This window comes from Cyrtonyx montezumae, unplaced genomic scaffold, assembly GCF_038088225.1.
Source record: "Cyrtonyx montezumae isolate F1298 unplaced genomic scaffold, pur_monq_1.0 scaffold_9, whole genome shotgun sequence".
In the NCBI taxonomy this organism is placed as follows: Eukaryota; Metazoa; Chordata; class Aves; order Galliformes; family Odontophoridae; genus Cyrtonyx; species Cyrtonyx montezumae.
The window spans coordinates 10,095,193-10,120,024 of record NW_027072100.1 but is presented as its reverse complement, the minus strand read 5'-3'; the positions used below and the strand labels follow the sequence as shown (position 1 = coordinate 10,120,024).

The 24,832-nt window shown below is 53.6% G+C and overlaps 1 protein-coding gene across 3 annotated transcripts; it reads right to left on the bottom strand.

Moving 5' to 3' along the window:
• Nucleotides 1–193: 193 nt before the first annotated feature.
• HELZ2 (helicase with zinc finger 2) lies at nt 194–22,110 on the bottom strand. Of its 3 annotated transcripts, XM_065754329.1 has the most exons (20): nt 22,021–22,108; nt 18,123–19,194; nt 17,863–18,046; nt 17,359–17,466; nt 16,485–17,008; nt 15,541–16,173; nt 13,791–14,574; nt 13,556–13,631; nt 9,005–12,518; nt 8,125–8,210; nt 7,623–7,754; nt 7,256–7,420; nt 6,993–7,134; nt 6,460–6,576; nt 5,822–6,014; nt 4,682–4,816; nt 4,225–4,443; nt 3,814–3,970; nt 3,179–3,346; nt 194–2,700 (listed from the first exon to the last, which is right to left on the bottom strand). In XM_065754329.1, exons 2-20 carry the CDS (start codon nt 19,112–19,114, stop codon nt 2,576–2,578), a joined length of 8,454 nt encoding a protein of 2,817 aa, XP_065610401.1. In that variant the 5' UTR covers nt 19,115–19,194; nt 22,021–22,108; the 3' UTR covers nt 194–2,575. The 3 variants fall into 3 exon arrangements, with proteins under 3 accessions (XP_065610401.1, XP_065610402.1, XP_065610403.1); XM_065754330.1 differs by lacking the exon at nt 22,021–22,108 and having other exon boundaries at nt 18,123–19,205; XM_065754331.1 differs by lacking the exons at nt 194–2,700; nt 3,179–3,346; nt 3,814–3,970; ... (2 more) ...; nt 5,822–6,014; nt 6,460–6,576 and adding an exon at nt 6,589–6,657 and having other exon boundaries at nt 22,021–22,110.
• Between the last annotated feature and the right edge of the window lie 2,722 nt (nt 22,111–24,832).

Sequence of the window (24,832 nt, the reverse complement as noted above, 5' to 3'; positions counted from 1 at the left end):
CTCACTGATTTTAAAACCAATCAGTCAGAGCAGGAAAATATAACGTACCCAGGAGGTCGACATTTGGAAGACAAATTTCCCACCACGTGCCACACTCAATTCTACTTTCCTTTTTTACCATTTGGTTTATTCAAAATACAGCCACCCACCCCCACACAGCTTCGAATCAAACTGCCACATAAACAGACCTTTTAATAATAAAATTTATTACTTAAATAAGTTCAAATCACTTCTACAATTATGGCTTAAAGTATCAAAAGAAGAGGAATGTCGAGGTTTGTTTTTACAAACGTTAGAAGCAGGTAAAAATATTTGTATCCAAAGAGTCATCCGAGGTCTGTCGGAAGTCACAGACGTACAAAACAAATAAAAACCTGCCACGTTTCAAGTTCCTTAACTTACATTTTATGACACTTAACATTTCATTTCTATTATAACAGTTTATTGCAGTCAATTAAGTGTCCTACACAGACCAGCCCAAGCCCTCAAACACAGTCCAGTGGGCTTTCAGAAGTAAATTAAAAACTCTGTATGCAAATGAAACCTGACCATTTTGAACTTGCTTTCTGTATTCACTTCTGTGATTCTCTCTATTCATGAGCACAAGGACAAGAAGATGATATTCAGCTGGCACTAACAGTCTATAAAAAGATCGGTTAATTGCACTTTCTGCTAGCCCTGACTATTGCAGCTGCACAGCCTTCTCTGGAGGCAGCTGTTCACAGCACAAGCACCCAGCAGCCTGGGATGGCTGTTAGTGCTGCACCATTGCAACCCTCCAACCCACAGTCATCGCTGAGACAGCTGACTGCATTTCAAGATTACTCCCATACAAAATTATTCCTATGCAAGCTCATTTGGGAGTTGCAATAATACTTGAAAAGCAGGCTGGCGTGGAACCGTTCAGATCCAGGGTGGAATGGCTTCTGGGGGGAAGAAAGGACATCAGTTTTTACCACCTCTAGAACCAGCAAGAGTACTCCTGAAGGCTGTTGTCCCGTGGAGAACTGCAGCCATCCATCAGTTTATACAAGAATACAGATGTACAGATCAAACCCAACCAATGCAGAAGTGCACGGGGGAGCTTAAAACAAGGGAGGAGCAGAACTGCTCTGTAAGTCCTCGAGTCAAGTCTGATGGAGTCAGAACGCAGTAACACAGCATTAAGGGCTTTGTCAGACACAGCACTTCCTTATTGCACATTCCTTCACACTGGGAAGAGCCATGCTGCATTTACAACTGCAGTCACAGGACAAAACTCATCACTGCCAGAGCGCTGTGAAGTTCTTTTATGCCAGGGATGACTTTTGACCCAGTACAATACACATACATACTGCAAAAACTCTGTGACTGCATCTTGGCCCCATCCTATGTGAACATCCAGAGACAGCCACGTGGTCTCAGGGAGAGCTGAAGCAGGCACTTCATACATTCAGAACTGAAATGAAACCAAGACATTCTCCTTCAAAACTGTCGTGCTTCTAGCAGCAGCTCCTCCATTCAGTAGGGAGCACCACTTCACCACGGTGTGTCCCTCTCAGCCATGAGTTCCTGTGCAAAGCAACCTCCCCCAGTAAATCACAGCTTCCAGTACACAGCAGTTCAGCTGCTCTAAGTAAAAACATACATTATAGACATATAAGTTGTGTGATAAGCTCACCAAGTTTCCATCACTGCTTTTAAAAACCTCAGGCCACGGACTACGAAACAAATCCATAGATTTAAACATTAATAAATTAGAAGCAGCTTTAAAAAAATAAGGGGTAGGAGAGAGGGGGCTCTTACAGGAGGAGATCTCAAATGAAACTCAGAACAGTTTAAAATATGCTTACAAACTCCAACATTGCCTCGTGGGGAGCAGTCCTCAGTTTCCACTAACTCTATACTGGTGAGAACAGCCTCCTTTGTACAAAGAGTAAAATCTATTTACAGCTTAGCCTTGGCTCAGTGATATTTACAAGCTCGGAGAACAGTGCTTTTTCTAGACAGCATGGAACATGGTTCTCTTTTTGCTTTCTTCCTTCTCTTGAGAACAAAAACAAGCCAACAAAAGATTATTTTTCTACTTTGAGAAATAAGAAACCTTAAAATTTCCCTGGCCTTGGTTTTAAAATGAGTGGCACTACTCAGAAGTTTTGGTCCCACATGGCAAATCACAGCTTGCTGTGCAGATCTGCCACACGCAGTCATTCCACCTCCAACAAATGGAAAAGGTATTTGGTCCCCAAAGCACAGCTGCACTAACAGATAGGATGGTGGCTGCACCGAGCATCTTCTAGTTAAAAAACTATAATCATCAATAAAGTCACACATGCCCGTCCACCCACTCCCAATGGTTTTTGGTTTTCTAGAGCTGAAAGTTCCTATACAAGGTTGCAATGATATAAAAAAACAAGTCACCAAAGCACATATTGAGACTGAGCTGTCAACATGCAGGGAGAGATCCTGGTTTTCCCAGTGCATTTGACTCATGTGGTGGTTCACGTTCGAATAATGGAAAGATCGTGTCCTTCCCAAGGCACACGTAGCACAGTTTGGGTGAAGAGGGACAAGCTCATCAAGGCATAATTCATCTTCATCGGCGGAAGGATGAAATCTTCCTGACACAAATCCCTTGGCCTGATGTGTAGCAGTTATGATCTATGTAGTGCTGGAGCAGTCTCCTCCACAAAGGGTTGCACTCTAGGAGGTACCGGTTCCCTGTTGACAGACGGAATGGAGGCAGTGGTCAAAAGAGGCTCACACAGTATCACCACAGACTTAACACTGCTCGCCTGGCACTGCTGGGTAACTCTGGGGATATTCCCATCTGCCAGAGCTCTGTGAAACCACAGCTCCCTTTTCAGTTTTGCCACATTTCCTTATACATCACAGCCTGTGTTTGCACAATTACTGGGAAACTAAGAAGTAAAATTCTGTTAGAAGAGAGCACTAGGATGCAAGTGATGGAAACAACACAGACCAAAACAGAGAGAAACTATCTATACATGCTGCACATGAGCCACACACGATCGCTGCTTTGCTCAAGTTGCCCACACAGCCCAGTTTCAAAATCACAGAGAGCTCAAAGGGCAGAAGAATAAAGCAAGACCACCAGCTTTTAGTAATACGGACCTCCACCCCTTTCTGCAAATGGTGCTGCTCCCCTGCAGGCCGTGCACACTCCCAGCTCACCCACCTATAATGCAGAGTCCTTCCTGAGCACGGGTGATGGCAACATTGACCTGGTTTGGGTCAGTGACAAAACCCAGGTACTTCTTCTGCCAGCTCTTGGTGGGCTTCCTATCGATCTCGTGCCGAGGGCAGGAGCGCACAGTCGACAGGATCACGTATCTCCATTCACTTCCTAGAGGGCACAAATGAACCACGTATTTTAGATGGAAGCATCTAGCCACTCCATGCTACACAAGATCCACAATCTGAGTGTGTTTCTCCAGCTCTAGAGGCCTCCCAAGACCTGCTTGTTGATCTCTGCAGAGCACTCCCAGTAGCAGCTCTTTAGTAACCCCTTCAGATGTCCTCTCCATTGAGCCTCCCACTCCCATCAGCCTCATCCCTCTTGGGCACTGTGATTTATCATCATCACACATCACCCAGAAATCGGGTCCATGCATGGCTGCAATTACTCTGCTGCAGGATTTGCCTCGGTGAGAAGTTCATAGATTCATAGATACATTAAGTTGGAAAGGACCTACAAGATCATCTAGTCCAACCATCCTCCCGTCACCATCCCTACCCACTAAACTACTAAATCAAGTTGCTCCAGCCCTCGGGAGAGGGGAGCAGTCCCTTCCTCCTTCCCTCCAGCCCCACCTTGGCTCTTCATGATGGTGCAGACGGTGACGCCGCGGATGCCCTCCTTCAGCAGACGCTTGTTGATCTCGGACACCTGGGCGTTGTAGGGAGTGAGGATTGCGACGCTCTGCGGTTTGATGGTGCCATCTAGTGTCAGCTGCTTCGCAGTCCTCACCTGGGGAGACCACGATTCTGCTCACCTGGGAACCTCCAGCATATTGTCCCCACGGCAGCGATGGTGCCCAACTGTGCTGCTCACCTCTGGGTCTCACTTCCCTACCTCACTCTGGCCAGGAGCAGCACGGTACGCTGCAGACACGAGCAGGACCTGCGCCCACCCTACAGATCTCCATCTAATCTCAAAACTCACCATCCACAGTCACTCCCAGCACAGCATCCTCCCATTTGCAACCCTAGGGCCCTGCTCACCGCCTGCTCCACTTCTTCTGGGTTAGCTTTGGAGTTCTCATTTCCTTCCTCGGTGGAAATCACGAGGCTCTGCTCCTTCCCCTCCACGTGCCCGAAGATGATGGGGCAGCAGCGGTTATTCTTGTGGTATAGGACGCTAGGTTTGTGAAGAAGCTGGGGACAGGTTTTCAGGCGATGACCGTAGAACTCCTGGGATGGGAACTCACAGATGTTTTTGTGCTGGCAGAGAAAAAATATATATTTATATTACACATATATACAAGGAGATTAGGGGAAAAAAGTTCCTAACAGGAAGCATTTGGAGGACAGGTTTCACTTGCACTGCCACTGCGCTTTGCTGAGCAAGTGCATTTTTCATTGCTCTGGGAAGGGAAATGAAGAATATCTGTTTTCCAGTGGCTTCAGCCAAACCCTGCTGATATCATCATCTTCTGCTGCAGCTTGAGGAAAGCCTCACCATGCGATACTGTGTGTCCAGCATCCATGCCTGCTTCTGGTAGCGCTCAAAAAGAGATGTCTCCATGCCAAGGGTCTTGCAGAAGTCATTGTTGACCACAGGCTTCAGCTGTTTGTGATCCCCAAGCAAAACAACCTGGAACAAAAGATGGATGCTTCAGCTACGAAGACAGTGGCAACGGTGAAGGTCATCAGCTATTTGGAAGGCTATTTATATTCAGATATTTGTTGCTATTTATTTCTCTTACGGTTACAGCAACCTCGAGCAAGGACCATGCTCTGTATTATATAAAAACCCTGACCCAGATAATGCAGAGCCTAATTCCCATCTGACAGGAGAAAGACATCACACAGAAAGTCTCCAGAGACTTCCTGCCATGTTGGTGATTTGTACCTGGTTCAGGACATATTTTGGTGGCAGTGATGCTCAGCTTACAACAGAGCACCAAAACCACATCCACACAATTTGTTTTCCCTACAGAAAGCCAAATGCAAGACTAAATCCCTCCATTGTGGACTCTATCTTTGTTGGCTCAGCCCTGTAAAAGACCAATGAATCCAGTCACAGACTGCATCATGGCTGGGTTGATCCCATCAAAGATCAATGAATCCCACCGTTGCCTTTTACCCTGTCATATGACCCCCAATATTATTGGGTTTACCCATCATGGTTTGGTTGACCCCATAAAAAAACAATGAAGCCCATTATGGAATCACTCCATCATGGACTCATCCTGGTTGGGTTGACCCCATAATGGTTGTGGTGATCCCTGAAGTGATTCACTGAAGAAAGGGAGCAGAGCAGACCAAGCAGAGAGGCAAGAAGATGCTACAGTTATCCACCATAAATTTCAGCCCTACAGGAGGTCTCAGTGAGTCCCTCTTATGTGACATGAACAGACAACATACAGCTCGTGTGTCTGCTAAGAATACTGCCATACCTTATGTACCTCTCCATGCCTCAAGACTTGAATTACAGTTACACATCAGAGGAAATGAGTGCCTGATACAGCATCACAGACACTAACAAAAACAGCCTTAATGCCTGGTCAGGCCTGGAAGAGCATGGTAAGAAGTGGGAGGTGTGTAGAGACTCAACAGCTCTGAGCAGCCATCCTAAAGCTCTCTTGTAAGGACTGACCTTCTCGGCATGTGAATGGCTGACCAAAGGGATGAGGGTCTCGGGCTCTGTGGACATGGCGCACTCATCGATGATTATCTGCTTGATATTGAGCTTCTCCAGGGAGCTGGCAGATGCGCTGGAGCACGTACACAAGATGATGTTGTGGCGTGCCAGTTCGTACGCACGAGCTTTTGCCAAGGTACTTTTGTGCCTGGTGATTGATGCAGAAGGCACCAGGTTATGCACAGCAGAAACACCTCCGAGTTCCTTAAGCAGGAGCCAGGCAGAGGCTGTACTTCCCTAAATGATTAAAGCTCTGTTACCCACCCCAGAACAAGCTGGTGTTCCCAGAAAAGGGCTTCACACAGCAGGAAATGCATTCTGTCCTGAACTCAACAGGGCAGAGGGTCAGGGTCGAGGATGCAATGTCACACGCATACTTGTGACTTTGGGACCGGAAGAACAACAGCACTGAGCAGAAGAGATGCTGAGGCACTAACTGTAGCACTAACCCTCAGCTAATTGCTTGCCATCATTCTCAACACAGAGCTTATTAGTCTCTTATAGTGTTTTCACCTGGTCCCCTGGTTTGTGTGAAACCCAGGACAAACCTGCTGACTTTCAGACACCTCTCACCAAAGTCTCCCTCTACTCACTTCTTTATTTCTTCTTCTGTTATCTCCTCTCCAGCCTTCACTCGACGGTCAAATTGATAGATATGCTGCGAGAAGGGGTTGGGCGGGCGTCGGATCATATGGTGCAGAATGATCTCACTGAATAAAGAGACACAATATAAATATTTCCCTTGTGGAGACCCAAGCCATCTCTTCTATAGTGAAGCATGCCACACCTGTCTATGTGGAGAAACCATGTTAGCTGAAGGAGTCACAACCAGACTTGTACATGCTTATAGACCCGCTTTGCCCTTGGGGACACAAAATACAGCAAGCACCCTTTGATAGTTGCAAGTAGGAATGAAGTCAGAGACTTTTAGGGCCGTTTGAAAAAGAGATGATAAAATCTGGGATATTTGAAGCTTTTCAACCATTTGAGTTTCCTGACTAGCAATGTACTATAAATACAGTTGAAAAACAGAAAATAAAAATAAAAAAGGAGAAAGTGGGTTAATAGTGCAGTTACTCATTGGAAACCATGGCTGCTCTGGGTTGTTCAGCTGCACGGATCCTACCTGAGCTCACGGTTTGGCTTTGCATCCCGCAAGGCTTTGCGGGAGAGGTGCCTGCTGCTCCCAGGATATGGGAACTCCAGCAACTCTATGGCTTCCCCATAAACTCGCAATGGTTTCAGGTCCTTCATCTTCATCAGTATCGCTGGAGGAGGAGAAAAAGCCTGCTCAGCTGACACTCGGACAGCCTCTCCTGCCTCCCAGGCTCCTGTTCATCTCCCTCCCACCAGTACTAGCTACTGCAGGGGCACAGAATAGGCAATTACCAGCAACAACGTCAACAGACTTGTTGGATGGGCCACAATACAGGATGCACTTTGTGCCCTGGGGCTCATTCGCATCAGGGCATGGCAGTTGCTCCTTGGTGACTTCCTCGTTCAGCTTATGGAACCAGTAGACAATGTGAATTCCAACAACAGTTTTCCCTGTACCTAGAAAAGCAAGAATGCTGCTGAGGTTGCTTTAACCACAATGCTCTTGTTCTAGATCAGTATCAGCCACAAAAGCAAAAAAAATTCTCAGAACCTGAGGTGATGTCAACCTTCATTACCTTCACCTGCCCCATGGAAAGCAACAGGCAAGTTCTCACCTGCCTTTAAGGACCAAGTACTCAAGCGCTGTCCCCAGCCTTACCTGGTGGGCCTTGGATGAGTGTGAAGGGTTTTTTTAAAGCATTTAGCACAGCCTGGCTCTGACTATGGTTGAGCTTCCTTTGGCTGCCAGGGAGATCAAAGGATTTTTGCTGCAGGACTTGGGACTTGGTGGCTGTTAGTAAAGAGACATGAAAATCAGCTTAAAGAAGGTTACTGAAGAGAGAACACATGCAGTTCAACAGGAGGATGTATCAGGTTGCAAACGATTGCAGCCCCATTGTAAGACTGCCCAAATGTAATCCCCATCCCACTGCCCAGGAGTCCTTTCTGTGTTTCCTAGGGATAAAACCCAACCTGAACCTGCACCAGCAGGAGCCTGCACCTCTACTGCCTTCACTGCTGGGCCAAAAGCTCCCCCCAACCAAGCAAGGAAACTTCCTGGCCTGAGAGCAGAAGCCCCAAGGAAAAGGTCCAGAGAATCTTTAGGGCACCTGCCTGACCAGCAGGGACCACAGCATGAGAATGGAGAATGTCTTCTCTACCTTTTGATGGAGGTTCATGGCCTAAGGCAATGCTTTTAGCCAGATTGGAGGCATTCTTGAGCCTCCAAATTGCATTTTCTTTCCGTCTGTCAGGGAAAAACAAGAATTAATGAAGTGTTTAATGAAGAATTAAAGAAGTAGCATAAGATAGTGAAAACAACAATACAGCTTTGTACAACTGTTTCATTTGCTCTCTTTGCTTTGGTCTTGTATCAAATCCTTCCAGAACTAACTTAAAATCATTTGCATACAGGTCTTATTGGGCAATTTGTTCCTGTCATAAGAGCTGAGCCTGCAAATACGTGGAGAGGAAGGAGCAAAGCTTCTGTCCCAGTTCCATTCTCTTATGGTCCAGTTCTATTTTATTGGCCTAGCTTCCAATTTTTCTTAAAATTGAAGACATGAAGGGAAGTAAATTCTGCCCCCAAAAAAGCTACAGCAGTCAGGGATGCAATTAGCAGGCAAACAAGACACCAGCTCTGCTTCAATATGAGCAGACCATGCTTCACAGTGACACAGAACAACTGGAACATCAGGGAGTAAACCCTGCCCCAGAGCTTCACACTGCCTTTTACAACACACCCTGCAGCAATTTAGGAACATAAGAAACAGATGTGCAGTGAAACCTCAGCGTGGCACCTTCCTTCATATCTCCAGCCTCATCCTCAATGGCAACGGGGAGAGCACAAGGCATCCAGAGAACAGATCTGAGAAAAGCCACCACCTCGACCAAACACCAATGGCCCAAGAGCTCAGCTGGAGCTGGGCAGTGACATTTTCAGGCAAAGCAAAGAATGTTTGGGTTTGGCAGAGGAGACCCATGGGGAATAGCCACCCTGACCTACTGGGCTAACCGGAGCACGAGTGTAAGCACACTTACACGTCTGGCAGCATCTTTGGGATGAGCTCCACTGTGAACCTGGCAGAGGCCTGTGATATTTCTGCAGGGACGTTCTCCATAGACATGTAGTTGATGTAAAAATTCAGCGTCTCCTTACTGCTCCTGTCTGACTTCTGATCGCTGCCAAACTCCTCGGTGAGCCCATGGGCCACCCAGGTGTACGTATCAGGATCCACCACAAGCTTGTCTTTGGACCTGTCCTTGTGACCCAAGGTCAGCTCCTGGAGGCTGTGGCTAAGGCACTCCTCATCGCTTTGAAGGCTCCTGAGCTTCAGCCCACCCAGGCGAATGCACAAGTAGCAGTGGTTGAAGTCCACTTCAATGGAGCACTCCTGCAGAAAGCTTTTCTTCAGGCAGAAAGTCCCTTGCAGCTGCCCTTTGCTTGTCCTTTGCTTTGCCCAGGATATTTTGACATCGTGGAGGATGATAGAGTCATTTTCAGCCACGGCACACGACGCAGACTCCATGGCGCTCATCGGCATCCACACCTTCCTGTACTCCCCAGCGTTCTTGTACTTGTCCTTGGATGGCAGTGTGGCGTATGCAGAGAAGCAGTCAATTGGCTTTTCCGTGTGCTGCAGGCAGACGTCAAAACCTGGTGTGATGCACCACAGCTGCACGAAGGGCACCAGGAAGCCCCGGGAGACGTCAGTGGTGAGCTGGAACTGCAGCGTGTCGCCAGCGCTCAGCTCCATCACGATCTCCACATAGTGCAAGCAGTCGCTCTTCCTCACCCAGCCCACACACCGCTTGTAGAGCTCCTTGTTCTTCTGAAGGAGACAGGCCACTTTCTCAAATTCCTCCTGTCTGATGGCCAAGAGCAGATCTTGCCACATTTTGGCCTGGAAGAGGGTGACACTGTGGTCGTGGAAATGGCCTGGCTGCAGGCAGTGCTCCTTCATTGTCTCCACTGAATACATCCTCCTCTTCCACATCAGCCTGACACTGCTATGGTTCTGCAGAAATATGGGCTGCTCTACCAGCTGAAGAGACCTATAACTGATTATGTGGGGATCAGGAAGGCTCTCTCTATTCAGAGGGAAAAGAGCTTTAAAGTACCTGTCCATTCCTTCGATATCTACTACGAAGGCGACCTTCTGCATGACCTGTCTCTTCAACTGGGCGGCCATCTGCATGCAGCGGGCCCTCTTCTCATACATGGTCGCCTTGGAGTTCTTCTTGTTGAAGTCATGACAGAGGAAGTCAATGTCATCTGAAGAGCAGGCGATGGGTTTCTTGCGGAGCACGGAATGGAGGTGCCGCTGGACCACAACGTCCATGTATCGGCGGATGGGAGAGGAAGCCCAGGTGTACGAGTCAACATTCAGGGAGTAATGGCCCACTTTGGACTGGGCAGTGGAGTTGGAGCGGCAGAAATAGGAGCGGCCAAGCAGCCTCCTGAACTCCAGGGCCACAGGAGCAAGTTTGGGGTGGATGTCATCAGTAACAACAAGGTCTAACATCTTCTGGAGGTCAGAGAGATGTGCAGCAGACTGCAGGTGCTCCCAGATAGGTTTTAGGAAGGAGAACTCCACTTCTTTGGGGTGCTGTTGACAAGAAGGCTCATCTCTCAGGTGATGTGAGAGGTGGAGGGACAGAGGAATGATGTGGCTATATTTGTTTGTCATGTGTAAAAGCTGTTGAGGGTTTGGCTCACCCTGACACCGGACAGGAGTGACATTTTTGGTGACCTCCTTGCTGGTGAGGAACTCAGCCACGAAGCTATTGAACATGATCATGAGCTCCTCTATCATCTGGTGGGACCCCCTGTTGCCCGGGGTGCTTCCTTCATCCAGCTGATCATAGAAGCAGTCCTCCTGTAGCCGAGACTTCCTGTGGATCCTGGAGAAGTGATAAGCCACAGCGAGACAGTTCTCCAGGGTATCAAAGCGAAGTGCACGTTCACCTCTCTGATAGTGCTCCTGAATGCAGAGCTCTGCCTCTTCGTAGGACAGCTGCCAGTCTGAGCGGATTACAGAGAGGGTGAAGATTCCCTTCATCACCTTGTCAGTCTTTTTTTCTACGGTGACAAATAGGGAGATCACACGACGGTCCTTCTGTGGCAGGAGGCTGCAGATGTCATTGCTAATGTGGGGTGGGAGCATGTTCACGGGCTCCTGCTCAGGAGCGTAGTAGCTGACACCTCGCCTCTTTGCTTCCAAGTCCACAGCACTGCCCCTGGGGATGATGCTGGCCACATCTGCAATGTGGATCCCAATCTCATAGCAATGTTCAAGGTCCCTGACGCTGATAGCATCGTCCAGGTCCCTCGCACCTTGAGGATCGACAGTGAAGGTCAGGTAACTCCGACAATCCCTCAGGTTTTCCTTGGTGGGGTTTGGTTTGCTGGAGGTGCTGTATTTGGCTAACTCCTTGGTAATGACAGGTGGGTATTTCCTCTCCAAACCATACTCTAAGTTGAGAATCTTTAAGCCTTCATCCAAAGTCAAAGCCACAGGCAGAATCTCAGTTACTATCCCCAAAGGGTAGTAGAAACCCTTCCGCCAGGAGATGATCTGGACAGAGAAGATCTGGCATCTCCTCGTGTCCTGGTTGATCTTCTTGCAGCTGACCACTCTGTACTTCCCATTGACGAGCTTGCGGATAGGAATGACATTCGGTTTCTCCTTCAGCCCCGGGACAAATATTTTGGTGACAGTGGTATCAATGGGTATCATCACCCGGGGATCGAACTCATCCATCGTGCAGATGAAGGTGCGCTCTCTCTCGGCACGCTTCAGGATGCCCACCACCTTCCCCTGGGGCCGCAGGCCGCCGCTGTCAGCTGTGCTGTTCTGCAGGATTTCCACAAGCACTTCATCGCCGGTGAAGGCTGTCCCGCAGTGCACTCTGCCTTTGATCTGAATGGTAACTGCAGGAGAGTCGTCGAGGGGGAAGGCCGAAGCCTTGTCAAACCCTTCTTTGACCAGCTCACACCTCTTGTACATTTTGGGGTGCATGTGCAGATATTCCTGCATCACCTGAGATGAGAAGTTGACGTATTCCTGCCTGTCTTCCCACTGGTTTGAAGCTTCGGACTTCACATTGAGCAGCCCTTCTTCAGACACCGTTACCAGCATGTTCTTGCTCTCATCTAAGAGCTCCTGGAGGATGGGATCATCAGGATTCATGCTGTCGGTCTCGGAGCTCCAGGAATCCGTGTCACTGTCCTCATCATTGCCCTCGGGGCTCCTCCTGCACCAGCTCTCCTTGTCACACGCTGCCTGTTTGATCTGGGCCATGGTCAGGTTCGCCGGGGAGACACTCCTCTTCTCAATGCACTCCTGGATGAAGCGCTTCCACACCTTGCTGCACTGGCCATGGGAGCACAAGGCCACCGCATCCCCCACCGCAATGACCTGTGACTGAGCCCTCGTCATGATGGTGTTGAGCACTCTGGCCTCGTTGAAGAACTCCAGGTTGTGGGAGGCTGAGACACGCAGGCTCTCACTGGTGTGGACTGTGCTGATGATGATGACCCGGAACTCACGGCCTGCACCAGAGAAGACAAGGGAGAAATCACTCAGCATAGGAAGGCTCTCTGGGTTTGTGACATCCATGAACTGGGATGGATGCCGCCAAGGGAAGGGTTGAAACGAGATGATCTTTGAGGTCCTTTCCAACCCAAGGCATTCTGTGATGTTAAATCACCACCACCCATGCACTGTGAAGGCAGGGGAAGGGTTGGGCACCAAAGCTGTGGTAATGGCAGGGACACTGCAGTGCCCCTTTCACAAGTGCCCCTCTACCTTCAAGGACAGCACTGCCAGCACGGCAAATAGCAGCAAGCAGGAGGCACCCTGTGATTTCTGAGCTAAATGATGGTAAAGAAAAGGTGTGGAGATGAGGAACACACCCCAGGGGTCAGTTATTCTTACCACGAGGAGTCCTGGCTGTACTATAAAAAACAGTAATAACAAAAACATGGATGAGTCACAGAGAGTCACCTAGAGGACAAAACCAGCCCTATCCCTCTCTCATCATCAAAAGCAACAGACTCCTCCTTCAGCAAACTGTTCTGTAGTTGTGCTGCGATTGGCACCCACAGGGCATGCTGGTCTCAGATCCCTTCCACTGGCATCCCCTGGGGGTACTGGGGCTTCACATGATTCACACATGCTGACAATTCTGGGATCACACTTTCAGGGCCTCCACCCTCCTTTCCAGAAACATCCACAAGTTTGAAAGGAGTCGATGGTTGGGTGCAGATTTAATTCAGTTTGAAATTGTATTCACTAAGGCAAGGGTGAAATCAAAGAGTTACCGACCAGACGGGGATGGAAATCAGTCCAAGGATTTCTAGGTGCCCCTTCCTCATCAGCACTACGTGGGTTGCGGCAGCGGGGAGGAGTGGGATAGGGCAGCAGAACTCTGCTAACCACCCAGTGTCCCTTCCCCCTGCCCATTACACAGTGGCTGCAGCTGCAATAGACTCTCTTGTCCACAGACTTGACTGGGAAAGTCCTCCCTAGCAAACAAGAGACCTCAAAATGTAAGCAGACATTATTAGCTACTGGGCAGGACACAAACCTGGCAAGTTTTCATAGTTTTCTACCACCACATCTGGTAACTGCTTCTTCCTCAGCTCATGTCTTATTGCAGAAACCTGGTAAGAAGGAAAGAGGCACAACTGAACACATTTTCAGCTCAGGAACGCCAACCCCTAACGGCCAAGGTCCCTCATCTGTTGGTAAGGTTACTGGGCAGCAGTCAGTCAGTGGTGCATACATACCCTGTCAGCAATTGAAAACATTCTCCTACATACCTGAATCCCATGGGAGACCACACAGATCCTCTTCAGATCTTGAGCACCCCACTCGTGTGGCCACTTCTGATATATCTCTTCCACTTTCTCGATCACTTGTGTTATCTCAGAAGCATTGTGCCAAGAAATCATGGACATATCCTTTTCTGCCACACCAGACACATGGCAGAACATGAGTGGGTAGATTTCAGGGTGGGGTGGAATGTTCCCACTGGCGTGGATAGCATTACCCTTGCCAGTGTAGAAGTGCTTGGAGACAAACTCAATGATGCCTGCAGTGGAACGATAGTTCTCATTGAAGATGATCCTGCTCTTCATGGCCACTTCGTGCTTCTCTTTCTGGTAAAACTGAAAGAGTCTGTTTAACAGGGTGTGATCTGCAGACTGCCCATCCCCAGCACAGAACAGCTTTGGGGTTATCTGCATGTGGTCCCCAGCGAGGACAATTCGGGTCTCAAAAGTGGCATAGGAGAGCGGAATCAAAGCTTCACATTCCAGCATCTGAGCAGCCTCATCGATCATGATGTGGGTGAAGTACCCTGGGCTAACCTTCAGGTTCTTGGATAGCATGGAGGTAGTAATAATAATTTGGTGCCGGTCGATCTCCTCCTGCGTGGGGTAGCGGAAGAAGCGTTGGTCCTTCGTGAGGCAGCAGTACATCTGAGTGGTGGGGTCGGTCAAGCTAATGGGGCGGTCAGTGGATATAATCCTCAAGGGCACAGCCCACGGGTGCCCATTGATCACATACTTGTGGAAATACTCCCGGATGTAGATGTCAGCGGCACTGGAGGGGAATAAAAAAGGGAAACCATCAAAGGATCGTAGGTGGTGTTCCCAATGCTATGACCATGAAGACCAATGTCTCCTTTGACCACTCACCACCAAGCAGCCAAAAGCTCCCCCAGCTTTGGCTGACAACACACTCCTCTCAAGAGATATTCACAGATGTGCAAAGAAGCCAGTGTCTACTCAGCCACTAAGTCCAGTCATACTGTGAGATCATGGTCTAAAATACAAGATGGTGCTTGAGACTCGGGCATTATTCAGTGCTCACATGGAGAAATCATTTGAAATGCAACATGCCCAGTAAAATCTGTGACTCTGCTTTTCTAGGTTCATCTGCTGACCTCCTGGCACCTCCAGCCCAGGCAGATGCTGTGTTATCTGCACAACAGAAGCTTCAGTGCAATCAGCCCGAAACAGGCTAAGAATAGGAGCCAGCTATTCATTATACATTAAAAACTGAGTAACAACCTGCTCGATGGGATGTAGACACTCTTCACAGCATAACTGTTCTAATTTTAACAATCTTGGATTCTCTCAAGGCAGACTCAACAGCAATCTGATCTGCATTTCCCTTTCCCTATAATCTTCCTGGAAAAATCAAAACATTGACATGTGCACAGAGCATTTGCAGGCTCCCTTCCATTTCTTCCAGTACATATTAAGGGATAGGAAGAAATACGGTCTCACCATCCCCATTGTATAACAAAGCAGGAATATGCTACCTCTTCTGCAAACACTTCCATCCATGCCATAGGCTTCCTCCTAGCAGGAGTGCCAAAACAGTCTGAGACGTATTAAACAAAAATGAATTATTTATTTAAACAAATAATTGAAAAGCAAACTGAACAAAGGTCAGCTCAGCTCCCTGTCATGGACTCTGGCTCCTTCTCGTATTGGACGATCAATAACCAGTGCAGGAACCCGGCCACAACTCCAGCTGCCTGCTCCCTTGGCCCCTGCTAACCTGTTGGTGTGAGTGCAGATCAGCACCCGCGTGTTGGGCTGCCTGATGATCTCCAGCGTGGCCATGGCCAACGTGAATGTCTTGCCCGTGCCGAATGGCCCGTAGATGAGGAGAGGTGGGACCTGCCGCCTGCTGGTCGCCTGGCCAGTGATGAAGGAGATGGCCAATTTCTGTTTGCTGTTCCCTGTCTCTGGCTGTTGGAGGCAGCAGGGGATAGAGCAGCTGGCAACATCAGGTAGGACCAGTCTTTCGTCCAACAGGCGGTCGACAGCCTGGTGCCACTGCCGGAACAGCAGCTGGTCGATTTGGAACTGGATCTCCACGCTGTGAGAGGTTTGTGGCTTCAAGTTCAGCTCCGAGCAACACCTCTTTGGTATCTGTAGCCAGATTGTCTTCTCCGTGGTGGCTTTATTCTCCACGCTAACCTCATAAACTCGATTGTCTACAGGTGGGTCGAGTGCCAGGAAAGCTGTGGGCACCGACCGGTTCAGCAGATATCCCTCATCTGTGTCTGGTGAGAGGTTGTAAGGGGTAGGCACTTCAGCAAACAGCTCTCCAGCCTGGGCAAACTTCATTCCCATGGAGAGGCTTTGCATCATGGGGGTCAGTGAGATGAGGACCCGCAGGTTGAGTCTGGAAAAAAGAAACAACCCAATTAACAGCAGAGAACTAGCCAAACATCAGCAACAACTGCCCTTCCCACTGCAGAGGGGAGATTACCACCTGCTTCCAGCTAATCCACAGCCATGGGATGAGACACAGCCCTTCCCTTCTTATCACTCCCCACCAGGTCATCTCTTGGCAGCTTTCCATCTGGGAAGGTCTTACTGACCCAACCCAGAGGGGATGGCAACTTCACCACCAGCATGGCACCAAGGGCAGGGATAACAACGACTCCACCATTCAATGGGAGGATCCCTTCCGGGTCCACACCTGGCACTTACCTGGCAATCAGTGCCTGCTCAGCTTCCTCCTCACAGAAGAGGAAGCTGTGCATCCTCTCTCGGTAGTTGATGCGGGTGATGACAGCGCTCGCACCGCCCTTGCGTTGGGAGTCCAGGGAGAGAGCAGCAGGCTTGTACTTGGCCAACAGATCCATCTCCTCGCTGGTCCTCATCACGCTGGGAACAATGATGCGATTGCCTCGATTCCACCGCACAAAGTCGACGGTGTGGCCGCTCCTCCTGCCACTGGGGACGTGCTGGGCTGCCTCCCGCCGGCCCACCCTCACCTTCAGCTTCTTCACGAGGACGGGGCGGCTGCCGAAATCAAACACCACCCACTGCTCGAAGACGCCCAGCGTGCAACACTCCAAGGAGACCTCCACCTGCGCCGTGGGGGGGATGGATGGCAGCAAGGCCACGTGCTCGCCCCGGAGGTACTGCAGGCCCCGTGCCAGCCCATTCCCCGACAGGCAGAAGTTGGCTCCGGGTTCTCTCTTCAGCAGTGCCACGTGCTGCAGGGGCTTCTGCCGGGGGAAGACAGGGGGCCATGAGGTCCTCCAGCAGCCGTTCCCCCCAAGGGCTGCTGCAGGATCTGACGCCTAGTGTTCATGACATTCAGCTCGTGCAGCCCCACTGAAAATTCCTTCCAGCTTTTAAGAACCTCACGTTTCAGTTTTACAGCAGTTAAAATAGTCTGCCATGAACTTCAGCTGGCAGAGGACGATTATACCCATATTCTTGCTCCTGACACCCACGAGACCCTGAGCAGGACCGTGGCTGGATCTTATTCTTGACATTACACAGAGGTACACTACCAACAAAACAAGTCCTCATTGTGATCTCCCAAAGTCCTGTTTCACAGGGCTGGGCTTACCTGGGAATGAACTTTGAACTTCCACTGGTACTTCAAGTGCCTGTTGTCTGAGTGCACATCCAAGGGCTCCTGGCACACCACGTTAACCCCCTCAACATACTCAGACATCTGTGAGGGAAGCATGAGAAGAGGAGGATGAGGGAAAAAAAAACGTGGATCACACCATGGCACCATTTCCACCTTTTCCACCCATCCCCCAAGCAGGACCATCCATAAGTGCTCCCACTCATCGTTCCCAGCCTTGGGAAACTAAAAGTCTCAGGATAGAGCAGCATGTTTGGGCATCCAGAGCAGGCTGCTGTCCGGATGGGGCGAAGATGTAGGGATGATACCTCTCTGCATCTCACCCAACTATGGCCACGAGGCCGCTGAGATGCATGAACTCCCTTCCCAAGCCCAACTCTGGAAATGAGGCCAGTGCAGACCACAGACTCACACCAAATGCTTCTCACACCCCAGGAGATGTATGGGGCTACTGCTCCCACCCTACCACTCACAACTTACAATCAGCACCTCGTTGGAGCACGTCTGGTATTCAGCAATGAGCCGGTCCTGGTAGGACACCAGCCCTTCCATTATGGCCTGCTTCTTCTTCTTGGCGGCAACCTTCACCCTCTGCATCCACTCCTGCAGCTCCTCGCTGGAGTGAGCCTTGGTGCAGCCGTCCCCCATCTCGCACACCTCCGCTCTGTCAGGAGAGAGCCATCCCAGCTGCCACCTGTGCCAGGAACCCCCGCTGCCCACGCTGCAGCCCGGCCCCTTACCTGCTGCACAGCTGGAAGGAGCTGAGCCCAAGCGGTGGAGCGCGGTACACCCACTGCACAGAGGTGTCGGCCGACAGCATCTGCACGTGCTCCACGGAGGAACAGTGGTTCTCAAAGCTCTCCTGCGAGCTGAAGGTCACCAGGCACAGCCGGCAGTAGAAGAGCACCGGGGCGGGTGCTGAGGGCTTGCCGTTCTCCACGCACGGCCCCGGTGCCGGCAGCAGGTCGGAGCGTGCCAGCCCGTGCTCCTTCTCAGCCTCCCAGACGGCCATCTCCACGTCGCTGTGCGCGTACTGGCAGCGCTGCGCACCGTGCCGGCACGGCTGCCCCCTGGAGACGAAGCGGCAGTAGCTGAAGGCGACCATGAACTCGGGGCAGGGCCGGATGGGGGTGTACTGCTTCTTGCGGCGGCTGTCGGCCACCACGTGCACCAGCAGCGGGTCCCAGACGCGGTGTGATTTGCACGGCCGCCCGTGGCCGCCCGCCGAGATGCGCTGCGGGCAGCCGAAGAAGCAGAGCCTGCAGATCTCCTGGAACTGCCCCCCGAACTCGCTCAGGATCTCGCTGCAGGTGCTGGGGGGCTCGGTGCTGGAGCCGGCCCCCAGCTGCGCCAGCAGCACCGCCGCCTTCAGCCAACGCCGCTCCAGCTTCTGCTCCCGCTCGAAGTTCCACACAAGGGCCTCCTCGGGGCTCCAGGCGAAGGTGCACTGGTTGCCATGCTTGCTGCAGCCCAAGCCCAGCCTGTAGTACCTGCAGACGGCATAGCGTGCCGGGTTTGGGAAGCCTGGCCTCCGGGACACCTTCCTCCAAGCCACGCTGTGCCGGCTGCGGCAGCGGGCCAGCAGGATCTCATGCATGCACTTGTGCTCCACTGGGCGCAGGTGGTAGGTGATCTCATCCTCCCTCACGCTGCACTTGGAGCAGACCAGCAGCAGCTCCAGCTGGCGCTGCAGGCTGCCCAGCAGCACCGTGGAGCCTTTGGCATTCGTCATGGTGGTGGTGCGGGGAAGTTCCTACGAGGTGGTGCTAGCTGGCTACGTACACACCGGCCATTGGTGCGAGCCCACGGAGCCTGACAAAGAAACAAGCAACAAGTGACTTAGCAGGAAGCTAAGCCGGGCTCTTCGCTGTGCCAGGACACAGCAGTCATGCTTCCTGAGCAGCAAAACTCAGCCAGAGCCACGCTCGCCCGCAGCGCCCGAGCACTTGGGGTCTGCTCCCAAAGCGTTCGGTGGCCGTGGGTCCCCGAGCACCACATGATGCAGGGAGCAAACTGCCAACCCGCCGGGCGCTGGGGAGGCTGAGCACAGCCCCAGGGGACGGCCGGCAGCACGGCAGGAATAGGAACCGCGGCGGCCACCGACCTCCTCCCGGAGCAGAGCCCGACCATCCCACTTCCTCTTCCCCGCTCCCAGCGCCTGCCCCGGCTCCGCTCACTCCCAACAGTTTTCCCTTTCTTTTTCCTGCTCTGTTCCCCTCCCCGGGTCACGCGGGGGCACCGCCACGCCGAGCAGAGCAACCCCAGCCCGAGCCCCCAGCCCGAGCCCCCAGCCCTCCTCCCCGTGGCTCGCGAGATTAATTAGGATTAATCCACACGGCAACCGCCCTCCTCCCCGGCCGCAGCAGCCGAGGGCAGGAGCCGGGCACGCTCGGCCAGTAAACATCCGGCTGCAGACATTGCGGCTTCAGATGTGGGGACGGTGACTCAGTGCTCTGTGCATCCGCGAGCCGTTTCCTGGGCAACCAGGGGCAGGGAGCATCCCCAGAAAGGATGCTGCGGGGCTTTTGGGGTTCCGAGGTGCAGCAGCTTGCCGGGACACGACGCTCGGGCAGATTGGAGCAGGACATGCCCCCGAGCAAAGCCACCAGCCTCGTGCTCAGCCCTGGGCTCCCGACCCGCAGCCCCGAAGGCGCAGCTCTCAGCTGGACGGGAAGGACCTCCAACCAGCAAAGCAGGGAGCACAACTTTGCACTGCTTCAGCACAAATACTTTGCATCGAGAATCCTCTGCCCACCTCTGGGGTGCTGAGGAGGTGGGCAGGGCTGGCAGCAGCACACAGGCACATAGCACGAATGGTCCAGACCTTCTGGACCCTACAATCTGCAGGGACCGCGCTGCACTTGCTCATACAGCATCACCCACGTGCCATGTCCTGCAGGCAGCCCGTCCCAAAACCCCACCGAGCTGCTGGATGTGCCTCTAGCTCAAGTGCTAAAAGGAGCCCTGAGGGAGCGTGGAGCTCTCCATGACCCCGCAGCAGTGCCGAGCTCCCAGGCAAAGTCAGGGAGCTTCAGCTCCTGCGTGTGGGAGCCCGTGGGGTCAGGGGGCCAAGGGTGGGATGCCTTAGCTTGTAAAAGCTGCAGGGGGATATCCTGGCTTTAAATATTGCCACTGTATATTGGTTTAAGAAAGCATTTGGTTTTTAGTATGCCTGCTGTCCAGGTCTGTAAGTAGGAGGGAAGAGGAAAGGGAAGTGCATGCCCCTTTCAATGTCTCCGTGCACCACCAGCATTAAAGCTGAACTCCTGCTTTTTTGTTTGTTTGTTTTTCTCTTAGTGGAACAGAGAGGGAAAAGGGAATAAAAAAAGAAAAGAAGGGAAAAAAAAGGTGCAGGAGCTTTTGAAATCCAAACAGAGGTGGCAGAGAGATGCAGAGCATGGGGGAGCTCGGGGAGCCTGTCCAGCAGAGCAGCCCTCCTCATGGTGATAAGGCTTTGAAGTCAACAGGGCAAAATCCATGTGGCCCAGGGACAGCAGCAGCTGGTCAAGAGTCACATACACATCCCTGCACTGTTTTCCAAACAGCCCCTCCTCATGCGAGCCTCAAAAAGCAAGGGCTGGCATAAAAGCCACTCATCCCGCTGACGGGAGCAACGAGCTGCTCACATCACTGCGCACGGTGTCCCCTCTGTGTTCCCAGCCCCACCTGCAGAGCATCCCCCCCAGTCCCAGGTGGCCATACCCTCACCGACACGGATACGTGCACCCAGCCAGAAAACAGACCGAGCCGAGCCAGCACCTCACTGACGGCATTTCCCCACGCTCAGGAGGACACACGCCTCGGGGCAGGGCTGCGCCTCTCTGCCACGGCATCGTCCTCCGTGGGGGCCGTTCCCAGTGGGACAGCCACGCTTCCCCGACGCTGGTGAGCAGAGGAACGCACCGACGTGCCTGCGCACCCCCCTGCCCTCCCCGCCCTGCCACGCTGGAGGGCAGCTGGGGGAGGAGGGCGGCTTTTTGTCAGACTTTGCCTTCGTTAATTATTGACGGAAGATTAGGCAACGCTCCCCGCTGCTGTGAGCCAAGCGGCGTGGGGCAGAACGCCGGGGCCGCACCTCCCCGCAGCAACGAGGGCACCCTGGGGACCCGCTCCCTTCCCCCGATTTTGGTCCCTGCCGTGTGATGGCGTAGGGCTCGGGGAGCCGGCACGGCTCTCCCGGCCCCGTGCTGCAAAGTGCCGGTGGGGAGGGCAAACCCCGCGTCGTGGGGCGGCCCCGGAGCACGGCGGCAGCCGCAGCTCTCGCTTTTGCCTTCTCCGAGTTGGAAAAGTTCAGACCGTGTCCCCAAAGCTCAGAAGGGCAGCGGAGAGGGGAGAGGCATCACAGCCCAGGACTTTGCACCCCGACAGAGGTCCCCTTCAGCCTCATCCCCTCCTCTCCCAGCACCAATCCCATCTATTGATGCTGCGAGCCAGAAGCTCTGGGTGAGTTGTGCACCGTGCATCACCCGGGAGCGCCCGCTGCCACGCGGGACTCCACAGCACCCCACGGCCACCCCGGGCCGGGCAGCAACCCCACGCTGTGCCCTGGGCCGGGCTGCCTCCCAGGGAGCGCCGTACCCCGCAACACCCGGTGCCCCCCCCCGGTCCTAACGTGCCGCAGCACCCCGCGCACCTCACCTCACCCCGCATCACCCGGCGTCCCCGGTCCCGCACCGCTCTCACCGCCGTCACTCCCGGGAACGGCCCTTTGCCGTCGCCGGTGGTTTCTTTTTTTGGGGCCTCCCCGCATTCAAACCGGGGCCAGATTTCGCGGAAATTGCATCACGGCGGCCCCGCCCCGCCCCGCTCCTCCCGCCGGCACCGGGGGGAGCCGACACCGGCAGCGGCACCGGAGCGCGGGGAACCGGGGCGGGGATGCGCGGGGACCGGGCGGCACCGGGGGGTGACGCACCGGGGGGGGTAAACGCACGGTACCGGGAGGGACCGGCACCGAGGAGGGGCACACCGGCACCGGGAGGGGACGCACGGGGGAGAGATGCTCAGGGGCGGTGGGTCCGACAGTCGCTGCCCGCCCCGGGCACCGAGAGGGACGGCGGCTCTTCCCCTATGCCATTCCCGCTGGAGTTCCCCGTCCCGTCCTCGCTCCCGAGGGTCGGGGTACGCTCCCCATCCCCGCGCCGTCGGGGCCGCCCCCCGCTGCTCACCGCTCCGCTGTCCGCCGCCTCCGGCTGAGAGCGATGCGAAATGGGGAAGTGCCGAGGTGGACCCGGCGCTGCAGCCCGGTACGGGACCCGACGCTCCGGGCTTTAAAAAGGCTTCCGGGAGGGGCAGGGTTTACTCTGTTTCCTTTCTGTTCATAATCAGTTTCGTTTTCCATTCCTTTCCCTGCCTGAAGAGGTGCAGCCAGCTGTGGAAAGTTCAAGCTCAGACTGAAAAAAATAAATAAATAAATATATATATGTATACAAATCCACTCCCAGATGCGAGTGCGCAGGGAGCTGGGAACAGGCACAGCACCGTGCAAGTCCCACTGCCCGGACTCAGCAACAGCAGTTTGGAGGCTCCTTGGCTTCCAGACGTTGCCCTTCCCCCATCTGCCCCAGTTTTATTCCCCCCTTTTTGCCTTGCTCCTTCCCAACTCACCCACAGACCCCACAAGCCCCCACACAGGGCAGCACCCCATTAAAGTGGGATGCACAGAACAACGTGCAGCCTTGCCCTGCTGCCACTGCAGCCTGACAGCACCCCAAAAGCGCACAAACCCATGGAAAGGCCAATGGGGATCCCCTGGAAGGTTCCCCAGAGCGTGGCAGCCCCCAGCGAGCTGCAGGGGTGCAGCTGTGCATTGTGTCACTGCTCGGATGGGGGGTCAGCACTGACACGGGGACTGCACTTGGAGCACTCAGCTTTCCCACCTAATAAAGTTATCTCCATGCCAACATCCAGCACGTTCTGGAAAGCGATTGGGCAGCACTAAGGCTCCTCCAGATGTGAGCAGCTGGGAAAGGGCGCGGGGACAGGAGGGAGAGGCTCGGTGCTGGCAGTTGGGTTACAAATCCTGCTGCAAAGATGCGAACCACCGTGGGTGAGCGGAAGGAAAGCTCGTCCGCAGGACAAGCAGCGGGAAGTGCAGAGGAAGCGGGCGGCAGCTCGCAGGCAGCGGGAGCAGAGGGGGAAGGAGGGGCAGAGAGCGGTTCCTGGTGTTTGTCAACAAGGATGGGCAGCTGGGGCATGATGCTCGCTGCCTCCCGGCCCCCGCAGCGCGGAGCTGGACCCAACCCGAGCCCAAGCAGTGGGTCACAGCCCATCAGTCACCTGAGGACAGCCCCGCTCCGTGCGCTGAAACCCTGCTCCCCATCAGCTCCGTGGCGTGATGGAGCAGGGGCCACAGCTTTGCGGCCACGCTCTGCACGGTGCTTTGTCAGCAAAGGGTGGGTGGCCCAGGACATGACCCCGCTGCCACCCCGGACTCAGACAGAGCCTGGCAGCCCCTTCCTCATCAGGAGCACTGTGGGCTGGGGGCAGTGCAGGGTCACCCTGGGGTGGCATCCGGTCCTTTTTCCCCATGAGAACGCACCAGAAGGGCTGAGGAAGGCATCACCTGGGCACAGGGCGGGCACGGACACCGGGATGCTGAGCAGCAGTGCTGCCCGTGGGCACAGATCCCCCCCCCTCCAGTCAGTGCTGGGGCGGGAGTTATCACTCAGCAGTGAAGCACCGCAACCACAAAACCCAAACAAACCCTCCCCTGCACGACACAGGGCTCGCTCTTATTTTACGGATGGGATATTTTCCTTCGGGAGTCGGAGCTGCGGGGGGGGGGGGGGGGGGGCGAAGACATCACCTTTCCACGGAGCGTTCTGCAAACTGCAGGTCGCGCTCACAGCGTGGGGAGGTGAGGAGCAGAAGGATCCGTGCCGAGCAGCGCGGCTGTTTCCTAAAGCAGGAGGAGCTGCGTGAGGAGGCGAAGATGCATCATCGTCACCGCATCAGCAGTGGGGGTGTGCCGAAACCCGCTCCTTTCAGACGGACAAACCCAGCCGTAAGTGCCCACTTTCGGTTTCCATTTCTCCTGCAGGAGAAAGCGGGGTAGAGGGCTTGGGATGTGAGGGGGGGGTGGAGGGGGGGTGGATCACCTTCAACCTCCCGCAGCCTGGAGCCCTGCGCTCACCCTGCCCTCGGCGCTCGGCAATCGTTGCCCATGGGGACCCCTATAGGGCCGGAGCAACTCCGCACCTGCAGCACCGCAGCAGCGCCCGGAGACCGCGGCGGCAGCGGGCAGGGAGCAGGATGAGCTCCGTGTGCTGCGCTGCGAGAGCCGGGGGGGGAAAACAGAAAGCGTCCCCACCCGCACGGAACCGCGCTGGGGGGGGAATGGGGAATCCTCACTCAGCCCGAGGCCAGCGAGCCGTCTGTTATTAGTTTTGTTTATACACTTCTGTATATCGCCGTACACAACTCGCCCGATTTTCTACCCGTGGAGTCCCAA